Below are 11,281 nucleotides of genomic sequence, written 5' to 3'. Positions count from 1 at the left end.
ACAGGTATTTATGATACAATAAATACTTGTCATTCATGACTGGGGGGTAGATAAACAGAGAGTAGTGGATTTAACCTGGCAGGTAATATGTATAACTTCTACAGGTGAGAGCATTTGGATGTGTGTGTGTGTGTTTGTGTTGTTCAGTAGCTGTAAAAAATACCACAAGTTTGAGCACAGCTGTGTGTAGGATCGTGCACACAGTCTCAAGAGGGTTCAGGAGGCCTGTTAAGAAAGACCTCAGACTACAGTGGTGGTTTCTGGTGTTGCAGGGGGTTATCACTGCCCTCCGTCTCCCATGCCTCAATGCAGCGCCTCCTAGTGGTGAGTCTGTGGTACTACCAGTTAAGGTTACTCCTAAAACACACAACTCACAGACAGGAAGCAGGAAGTCTACAGGAGGCGGTCAGCCGTCAGTGAGCGAGCGGTCAGTCCTCCAGGGAAGAGACAGTGTGGCACACCATTGGAGTCATCATGACCAACAAAGAGAAGTAGATGTAAGGAAAAAGTCAACTCTTGCGTTTTTGTTTTTTTTTTGTCTTTTTCTCCACTTCATAATAAAAAATAAGTCTGTTTTTGTACTTTACAATACAATTCAACATCCCCACCGAGGAAGCATCAATCATCAGTCCAGCACTGACAAGAAAAGAAACTTTTTTTTTTTTTTTTTTTTTTAGTTGTTTCTCTTGTTGTTGTTTTTTTTTTGCCTTTTTTAAGGGTTTTTAAAAAAAACAGGGTTGGTGGGGTGGGGGGCTGTGGAGGGTGAAGGGTGTTTTCAGGATGAACTTGGATAACGGGGACGAGGATCAAGTAAGGCGGGCAGGAACATAAAACATATCTGAGGGGAGGAAATCTGCTGAGGGTGTTGTCTCTTTTTTTTTTTTTTTTTCTTTTTATGAGGAACACTTTGTACAGCCACACTTGACCACCTTCTCCACTTCCTGGACGAAAGAAGAGCCGTCAGTGCACTGGAAGGTGTATTTCCTGCGTTTGCTGCGGAGGGGGGTGCAGCAGGTGCCCTGTCCTTCTGCTCCCCCCGGACAGCTGCCCCGACACTCTAGACGGGAGACCTTCTCCTGGGTTTGGCACGCCGCGTAGCCTTGCTGTCTCTGGTAGACATCTCGGACCCGTTCCCCTCGGCAGGCCACCTCTGCAGGCATGAGGAGGGAACAGAAAGGTTAAAGGTGATCCATGCTTTTAACCATTTAAAGCAACTACGTCACAATGACAAAAGTGATCTTAATGGTGGACGTATCAGTGAGGACGGAGAGGACAGTAAAAGGAGGACACCATGAGGGATGACACAATGCAGGAGACACAAGCAAAATATTGTGCGGTGTTGAGAAAGTTGCTTCGAGAGATTTGTGAAAGTAGCATTTAAATCCGACCACGACACAGCGACCTTAAACCTTGTCACAAAGATGCACGATGAAACTTCTGATATTCTTTGTTTTTTAATTCAGTTAAAAGTCGGAGTCAATGAGGCACAAGTTCTTGAGCTTCTTAATGCATTGTCGATATTGGGATATAATCATGAAGTCCACTTCTCAGACTTGTTTCTTGTCAGCTCTAGTTAAAAAATAAATTGCATATCTCACTAAGAAAAAATCAAGATCAGTTTAAACCTTTAAGACTTTAATACTCTGATACAAACTGAGCCTGACAGCATCGGCTCTCTTGCAGCGGTGGAATTTAACTAAGTGCATTTACTTTGCAATTAAGCACAATTTTGATATCATTTACTTCTGTAAAGCAACTTTCTTCTTCTGCTCCATTATATTTTTGGATTCTAAAGCTTTAGTTATTTGAAACAACCAATAAATGATGCTTCATTATTAGAGATTAAGTGACAAAGCTGTATATAATTAAAATTATCTCCAGCTGTAACATTAAAGTCATGTATGCATTAGCGAATCAATAATTATAATCCAATAATAGAATATATATGATTCTGAAATAAGCCATCCTGCAAAAATAGTACTTTTATGTACTGTAAGTATTCTTTGATTGTAATACTTAATAATATACTTTTTGGAATGCAGGACTTTTCCTTGCAACACAGTATTTTACTGTAGCATTGTAGCAATACTTAAGGATCTAAATAGTTCTTCCAATGCTGTTTTTATCATTGTAAAATAAGATCAGAATCAGAATTACTTTATTGATCCCCGAGGGGGAATTGTTTTTGTTATCGGTGCTCCTTACAACAATAAAATTAGAATAAAATTAGAAGAGAGAATATATATATATGTGTGTGTGTGTGTGTGTGTGTGTGTGTGTGTGTGTGTGTGTGTGTGTGTGTGTGTGTGTGTATATATATTCTGAGAACTATAAGTATACACATAGAAAAAGATAGTATAAATAGATGGTATGACTTTCCTGAATTGTCATTTTTGCTGTGCAGAAATTGAAAGATGAAAAATAAAGCAAAGCAAACTACTTCAGCTACATGTGGCATGAGGTAAAGACAAGTTGAAGCAGCGGCGGTTAGACGTGTTATGAGTTGCACTTGAGAAAAAAAAAGAGAGAACAGGGAGGCAGACAGTAAAATGTGACCAGGCAGTCTCACCTGAGTAATCCCCCGCGAGGGATTAAGAGGAAGCTCAGGGGATGCTGAGTTGAAAAAGCAACGGGTTGGAAGCGTTAATGCAGACACACTAAACACTGTTAGACACACACACACTGCCGAGAGACTATCGATGAGCGTTAACAATCAACAGACAGCAAAGCAGAAGCTCAGAAGAGGTTCTGTTGAAAGAAACATGCTTTAGATTCAAAAGCTTGAACTGCATTAGATATTGTTTCAGAAGAGTGCGAGAAGTCAGTTTACTGTAGACTTCAGGTAAACATTTAATACACACAGACACGTGTGTATTAAATGTTCTTCTCACCTCTGTCGCACGCCTCTCCTGTGTATCCACTGTTACACTCGCAGTATGCTTTGCCCAGGCCTGACACTCTACATTTTCCATGTTTACAGCGAGACAGACTGCAGGGGTTAGCTGCATCCTGGTCCTGCTCATCACAGAGCACTCCAGCAAAACCAGGCTGGCAGCGACACGAGTAGGAGTAGGAGTTGATTGGAAGGCAGGTGCCGTGGATACACCTGAGGATGGAGGATGGAGAGACAGGAAAGATTAAAGACGTGGAGATATAAAGAAATCCTGCAGCAACTGTGGTTTTAAACTCATACCAATCCCGCAATTATCAACACATAGACAGAAAAGCACTCACTTGTTGCCATCACAGGGGTTGTTGACTTGCTGGTCACACAGTGTCCCCGTCCAGCCCGGGTGGCAGGTGCAGGTGAAGCCGCGATGCCCTGTTGGGTGGCAGTCACCCTGGACGCAGGCGCCTCTCTGACAGGGCTGGCAGCCTGGCTCCACCCCGTGGCCCAGCCACTGTCTGGTGGTGCTCTGTGCGGTCCCAGAGCCTGGAGCCCCTGGCCCCAGCCCGGCCCCCAGGTCCTGGAGCTTCCCATTGATGTAGAGGTTACGGAGGCAGCCATGGAAGCTGGTGCCGTTGCGTCCGCCTGCGCTATGCTGCAGAGAGGAGAGACCCCCGGAGGCTGAGGCACGTTCTGGCATACCTGGAGGAAGAAAGGAGGTGCAGAGGTACATGACTGAGTGTATATCAGAAGGCCACAAAAGACATCAAATCACAATTTCTTTACATTGTGGCTTTTTTGTGCAAGATTGCAATGTGTCTCACAGAGGAACAATACAAAGTCATGAAAGGTCACATAAGAGGATCAATTAAAAGACGACACATTCAAGAATGAAACACGCCTTACACACATTCTGCTGCACTGACACATTTGAAGACCAAACACAGAAACTGTAAACCAACGACCGAAATAACTGAAAACGTGTGCTCTCTTTGTGGTCTCAGCCAGAACATGTGCTGCAGTGTTTTCAACAGTCTGCAGTTTATCTTTTTCTTGGGTAAAGAGAGCAGTAATCAAGTCAGCCGGCGATAAAAGGGTGGATTAGTTTCTCAGAACCTTTCCGTGAGACAAATGGCTGAACTCTGGCGAAATGAATCAAGTTACTTTTAGTAATCAGGATCAAAATGCACATCAATGCTACTTGTGGTTTGATGTTTTGTGCCAGAGATTTTAAGTTAGTTTATCTGGGCCTTTGCTCCAATAGAAGACAATCTTTTTCTCATTTTTGGCCATCTGCACTGTATTGTGTGATGATCAACGCACTGAACCAGTAAATATTCAAAAAGTGGAACAAAGCAGGATGACAAATTTGAGGAGAGCCATAAAAAAATCTGACTCATGTCCCATCATTGTGATAAAATGAATCGCACATAACAATGTGAATTGGGGCATTTGAATACATGAATACGTGAATACATAAATCTATAGTGTTATCCTTTTTGACCTGCATGTATTTGGCTTGAGTCATTCACACAGAAACACACACTGTGCTCAGGTCCTTACCACCCAGATAAAGTGGAGAATCTATGTTGAGTGTGGACTGTTTGCTGATGGAGTTGATGGATTTGGGCGGCCCGCCATCGATGGACAGAGACAGAGTCTGGTCTGATGCCACCAGCTCCACTGCATGGAAGCTGCCATCATTCACTGTCTCCACACTGAGAGAGAGGGAGAGAATGGAGACACAGTCTAAACACGTGTATCATCCATCATGCGTATATGACATCCCAGAGTGTGTTGTTTGGGCATTTCTGCTTGTATGTGCATGTACCTGTATATAGCAGAAGGAGGGTAAGATCCGGTATCATAGCTGACCCTGAGGCGTCCTCTGTACAGCTCCATGGCAATGTGATCATTGTCTCCTTTATACAACAGCACACCACTGTCCTCATCTGTAGCAATCTGAAAACACAGGAGGAGATTTTCATATTGAGGACATTTAGTAAGTAAAACAGCAAAGTAAAACGACAAGAATTATGCAACAACATTTTTGGCCACTCAGGGGCAGCAGAAATGAGCTGATTCACAACATTGAGTTATCATCTTATCAAGCCGATAGGACCCAATCAAGTCCAATATTTACTTAATAATTACTTTTTCCGCGATGTTTTCGATCTCTACAAGTCCAGTTGCATGACATTGACTCTACGTATATAAAGATGGACAATGTGACAGCTACCCAAAAGTGAAGCCAAAACATACTGATCGCCCCCTGGTGGCTAGCTGCAGTATAGGTCATAAACCCCACCACCTCCATGTTAGCTAATGGGACATTGGCCAAAGCACCAACAAAAATATTTTTTTCCCAAAGGTAGTTCTCATCACACTGCCAAGTGTTTAAGATCTATCTGTATCTGGGATATTTTTCTTCATTTTTTTACAGTGGGAGGAAGCAGAGACATGTCCATCTCTATATACTTTTTGTTGTGTGTGCCTGGTAGCATTCATTTGGGTCACAGAGGTAAACAGATGGTTAGCATTACCTCTGTGACTGGAATGTAGGCTAATACACATGAAAATGGGCTATGCTACCAGGTCTACCAACTCCTGGCTGTTTAGCGTCTATTTGGTGCTGTTCAAGTAGTGTACAGTTGGTTTTCACATCTTTTTTGTCACTGCAAGTGACAGAACAGTCCCTGGAAAACACACCATGAGAGTGAACGCATGCAGCAAAGTAGTGGGCGGGACAGCTAAACAGCAAACTCGCACCTGTAGGCTGATGTTTGTCTCCGGAGAGAGGAGACTGGAGGGAAGTTGCAGGTAAGACTCGCGGTTGACGAAGTTGACACTGACGAGCGTTTCGCAGCGCTCGCCCTCGTAGCCGTGGAGACACTGGCAGCGGGGGTCTGTTCCCATGACCACGCATTGTGCCCCGTTGAGGCACTCGTGGTTGTCGCAGGGGCTGGTGCGAGGAAGGACCATCGGGGGAGAGAACTCGCAGAATAGTCCACTGCAACACACACACATACACACACATTCAATACAGCAAGTATGTCTGAAATGGTGCGACATTCATACCTTACATACATAGTGTAATGATGAGATTAATTATGAGTTTCAGCTCTGTAACCCTAACCCTTAACAACCTCGGAGGTGCTCTCTATTGTTTGCTAAATTTTGTCTATATATAATGAACTTCTTGAGGCTTAAAACTGTCTTGAAAATTATAGTCTATGTGAGTGTGAACTCTTTTTTGCTTCTGCAGAACATACTGCAAGTGACTACACATTCGGCATGGTGTGAGGAGTGTTTTCTCTGGCAAACACAGCGGCAGACAAAGTCAGCAGTGCTGCTGGGATGTGCCTCTCACCTGTATCCTTCTGGACAGACGCAGGTGTATCCATTGACGGCGTCAATGCACTGACCTCCGTTCTGACACTTGTTTTCCTCACAGTCGTCAAAATCCAGCTCACAGTGCTCACCTACGTAGCCCGGAGTGCACTCACACCTGAAATGTGAACACATGCAGGAATGAGACAGAAATGCTTGTTGATGCTGAACTTCAGACTGAGCAGCAGTCTTCTCGCTGCTCTCTGTTACACATACACTATCTGCCTGTGGGTGCATTCGGTTTAACTGCTGAAGTTTAAGGCATTTCAACAGTAGTGGTTCCCCCTGAATGCAGACAATGCATCTGGAGGGTGTAGCAAACACAGTAATGACACACACACACACACACACACACACACACACACACACACACACACACACACACACACACAAAGCCCCTGAAGAGTGGCAGAATACTGAAAGAAAAGCCGGATCACGACAATGAAGGTTTCAACATGCCTGATGAAGAGCACTGGCTTCCTGGCATCATTTTTTTAAGTGTTAATAACTTTTTGACATTTTAGCAACACTGCACACACACACACACACACACACACACACACACACACAAACTCAAGGACACACTGAACCCAGTACCCTCCCCAGTAGGGAGTAAAACTAAAGCAAAATTCAGATACAATCTAGACAGGAAATCTTATGAAGGAGCCCAAATGACACTGCCAACACCTCCCCTCCACACACACACACACACACACACACACACACACACACACACACACACACACACACACACACACACACACACACACACACACACACACACAGTGTGAAAAATGTTAGTACTCAAATCCTGCAGGAGAGAAACAAGAAATCACTGCAAACTCCACCAACTCTGCATATATGTAGGTGCATTACTGTGTGTGTGTGTGTGTGTGTGTGTGTGTGTGTGTGTGTGTGTCTTCCACTCACTTGTATCCCTGAGGGGTCAAAATGCACTTCGAGTCGTGCTGACATGGGTTCAGCTCTGGAGCGCAAAAATCCAGTTTCTCTTCGCATAGCTCTCCTAGGAACACACACACACACACACACACACACACACACACACACACATAGACGCGCGCACATGCACACACACACACACACACACAAAAATAATTTCTTTCAATACTTTGCATACCATTAACAAAAATAAGAAATAAATCAAGTGAAATTATGGCACCGAACACCTTGATATTTTCCAACTCTAACACACACTCTGCTTGTGCATCTTAGTATGATTGAGCGTCTCTGTGTGTGTTTGCTGTAAAGTGTGTATCAGTACTGCGCTGTGTGTGTTGTATGGCTGTGTACTCTGATGATGGATGACTCTCTTGTGGCCAGGACCAACACAGTGGTCTGATAAATGATCTCATCTCTGCGAATGTCATATTCCTGATGATATTCCCGCGTGCATCCCGACATTCCTGAAACTCTGAAGTCCAAACAAATCACTGATGAGTCATCAGGGAACAAACCAACACTCGTGACAGCACGGGGTCCACTCTGGGAATAATTACATAGTAACTGCGCTGCCTTGCTTTTCAAGAAAGTCTTATTAGCTTCTTATTTTCAAATGCTCACATAATTACTAATTAAACAGTGCGTGTCTTCTTTGCCCAGTCTATTAGTTTTACAGAGGTTGATAGCATGGCTTTAAATGGCTTTAATAACGAGGCCCCAGCTGCCATTAAGTAGTGCTGAGTTGCATCTAAAAGACTGTGACTGCTTGTTTGTCGATCAGTCGACAAGTTGCAAAGTGCCAGTAGGGGCGGGTGGAAAAAACTGCTTTTAGGATCAAATGTTTTATTTGTATTTGCTGTTTTGTTTCTTATTTCCCATCAACATGTCAGTAACTAGTAATTAAAGTAAAGTAATTTTGCTGCAATTCTGCATGAATGCTGGCCACAAAGGCAACAGTCGTCTCAACTTTCATTTGATGTGGTGGGAAATCAAAATGGCATTTATTTATACGATAAGGCTAATGATATTCTACATTTTTCTTACTGTAAGCAAATGACAGCCATGGATTCATCCAAGTAACAAGAGCCAAAGCCTGACGTGGCTTGTTCCCCTCCTCTGAGCCATAGACCCTCGTCCAAAAATAAAAAAACACAGCAAAAAACAAACAAACCAAAAAACCCTTCCGTATACTAAACCGAAGCGTTGCAGTTTATTTTGAATTGATTCCACATTGATTTTCCGCTGCCAGATAAAACAGATCCATGGAAGAAAATAGTCCCCACCAAACGGACAATTTACTTGTGTCTGAGTAAAGTTTGATAAAAACTAAAGTGTCTGCCTGTTAAAGGAAATGGCTGATTTTTTATTTTTTATTTAATATGCATATTTGTGATCTCCCTTTTTTAAGATTTATGTCTTCTGGAGGAACTAATGGATAGAGTCCCACAGATGGGAGGGGGAAATTGGAAAGTACTGAAACAGACAAACTGTTGTTGGTTTTGGTCTTTTCATGGGAATTTTTGAAAATAACAAAAACTAAGAAGATCACCAGCCTTCGCCTTGAACGTCAAAATGTTTACCTGGAACATCACGACACAGCTGACTTTGACTTTAGTTATGTAGAAACATATATGCACGAAGCAGCAAGCAGAATAACCCCAGATATCTGAGCGGTCTGTTTGAACATCAAGGACATGCACTGCAAACATGGAGCATGACTGCATACAGTGTGTTAAATCTGTGGTGCTGAATATCACATTTCTGAGGAGCACGGAGAAAGCACAGGAAATGAGGGAAGGAAGGAAAGGATGGAAAGAAGGAGAGAGGGACAGGAGGGACAGAGAGAAGAACAGACTAACCTCTCTCCACCTCATTGGTAGCAGCTGCAACCACAAAAAAAAAAAAAAAAAGACGACAGATGATAGAAAGCAGAGCGAGACAGAAAAAAAAGACACAGGACAGCGAGACACAGAGAGACAGAGAGAGAACACCGCCACAAAGGTTAGCAGTCAGAGATGATTAGCACAGTGCAAAAGCAGACAAACAAGTAGCAACAGACCCGTGTTAGATAGAACTAAATATGATTTGTCTGCAGTTCATGATAGCTGGAAGTAAAAGTCCCATTTGTTTTTCCCATTGTCCATGTTACGTGGCTCACAGTTGGAGCACCTATGCATCATGGGTACGTAGAAACTTCAAGGAAGGCGCTAACTACGACTCCACAAGTGCATTTTGGCACCAGGCAACCAATCATGGAGCTGGAAATTATTTTATGTGTACTGCTAACAGTGGGAGAATATTGAGGTGAAAAACCCCATCTGTTGCTTCAGTCTATTCAGTTTTAATTTTAGGGTAAATTTCGGATTCGGCAACATGGCGGCATCTTTTGTTCTCAACTGCACAGAGGAACCGTTTTGAATTTGCCAACGGCGGCAAAGGCCCATGGGTAGAAGAGTCCTTTGAGCCATCTGCCATACCAAAACATGATTTCTCAGACACAAACTTCTCCGAAACAGTTGAAATAATCCAAACTGGTAGCCATAGCATAAACTTACTGGCTGGTTACATGATCCTGCAGAGTCCCATGTTTCTTTGATAATACTGACAGTGTGGTTCAAGGGAAAATACAGAATGGGGAAAAAGGTCACCTGTGTACTCTGGTGAGCACATGCACGTGTAGTTGTTGATTCCATCAACGCACGTGGAGTTGTTCTCACAGTCGTTATCTTCACAGTCATCGATGTTGATTTCACATCCGTCACCTTCAAAGCCCTCCGGACACACACACCTGAGATCACACAGAGACACACACCCATAAGCAGATATCACAGGGTAACTCATGTAGGACCACGGAGAACATTGTCAACAGACAACCTCTGAACAACCTCTGGATGACAAAGACACACATACACACGCACACACGCACACACATTTGTTTCCGTCACTTCAGAGGACATTACATTGCAACTTGCATCTTGTCCCCATAAGGAAGGCGAATTCCCAATGTGTAAACAATTTATGTCCCAACAACACACACACACCATCCATGCATGCAGCTCATAACAGCAGTGTCAGCGCTATCTACATATTCCCAGTAGAGAGTCATTATTCTGTTAATGTGAGCGTGCCTCAACTCTGTAACTACTACTCAGGTTTATTACTGCATATACAGACACACACACGCACAGAGTGGTATATTATGGGTCTAATAAAGAGCTCTTATGCAGCGCACACACTCGGATGGATTAATATCTCATTATATAGTCAACGACAGCTCTTCACAGTGAATATTCCACCCCTCTATGCCGGAGAAGGAAAAGACAGTGTGCAGAGATGGAAACACAGACATGAGGAGGAAGATGGATATGAAACAGTAGCAGAAAAGACAGAGAGAGGGTGAGGGAAGAGACAGAAGGAGAGAAGCAGGAGGAGCTGTGCAGGAAGGCAGGTCTAATTGTCTGTGTGGGAGGTTAAAATCTGCTCAGGGCGTGCAGACAGGCGTTAGCTCCCCTCCTGTTAATACTAAACAGCCTAATGAAGAGAGGGATTCTCACAGCAGGGCTGTCCAGCTCGGAGACAGACTGAGGACACAAGTGGTCCCCTGAGCCCTTTACCTCCTCTACACTCATTCCCACCTGTCATTAACGGTGCAGCAGCAGCATCACTGATGGAACTATCTTCTCAGGGTCCACATATCTCATGCTACATCCTCTGACATGTTCTCTGGTTTATTGCTATCTAATATCTGTTAACTGATGCCTGGTGTTCACAAATCTCTGTGGTTTTAAACAAGCTCTGTAGGTGTGTGCTCGGATGTATCTATATGTTTATTTTTAGGTGACCATAAAGGAAGACTGCAGGGCTTTACGAACTGGAACAAAGCTGAGCATGAATGATATTTCCTTCAATCTCTCCTTACTCTACACTACTTGTGCAGGCACACAGAGACATTTGCTTTCACATTTGCTGGTACTTGCACAGAGGGGGTTTAAATAACTGGTTTAATCATAGTATTTTTTTAAAGCCACTATGTGTAGAATTAGA

The 11,281-nt window shown here is 43.4% G+C and overlaps 1 protein-coding gene across 7 annotated transcripts in view; it reads right to left on the bottom strand.

The window, feature by feature from the left end:
- Nucleotides 1-521: 521 nt before the first annotated feature.
- The window catches only part of slit2 (slit homolog 2 (Drosophila)), an 89,501-nt gene continuing 78,741 nt past the window's right edge, over nucleotides 522-11,281 (bottom strand). For 2 of the 7 annotated variants that reach the window (XM_070977564.1, XM_070977573.1), the window contains 10 exons: nucleotides 9,886-10,025; nucleotides 9,097-9,120; nucleotides 7,208-7,301; nucleotides 6,258-6,395; nucleotides 5,657-5,897; nucleotides 4,719-4,849; nucleotides 4,451-4,605; nucleotides 3,235-3,589; nucleotides 2,892-3,106; nucleotides 522-1,150 (listed from right to left, as the gene is read on the bottom strand). In XM_070977564.1, the coding sequence (XP_070833665.1) occupies nucleotides 894-1,150; nucleotides 2,892-3,106; nucleotides 3,235-3,589; nucleotides 4,451-4,605; nucleotides 4,719-4,849; nucleotides 5,657-5,897; nucleotides 6,258-6,395; nucleotides 7,208-7,301; nucleotides 9,097-9,120; nucleotides 9,886-10,025 (1,750 nt within the window). In that variant the 3' untranslated portion in view covers nucleotides 522-893. Of the gene's footprint in view, nucleotides 1,151-2,569; nucleotides 2,614-2,891; nucleotides 3,107-3,234; nucleotides 3,590-4,450; nucleotides 4,606-4,718; nucleotides 4,850-5,656; nucleotides 5,898-6,257; nucleotides 6,396-7,207; nucleotides 7,302-9,096; nucleotides 9,121-9,885; nucleotides 10,026-11,281 lie in introns of all 7 variants that reach the window. The other 5 variants (XM_070977607.1, XM_070977614.1, XM_070977583.1 and 2 more) reach the window with 3 other exon arrangements.

Source organism: Chaetodon trifascialis, chromosome 2 (assembly GCF_039877785.1).
Source record: "Chaetodon trifascialis isolate fChaTrf1 chromosome 2, fChaTrf1.hap1, whole genome shotgun sequence".
NCBI classification, from domain to species: Eukaryota; Metazoa; Chordata; class Actinopteri; order Chaetodontiformes; family Chaetodontidae; genus Chaetodon; species Chaetodon trifascialis.
The sequence above is the reverse complement of the archived record's forward strand: the minus strand, read 5'-3'. Positions and strand labels throughout refer to the sequence as shown.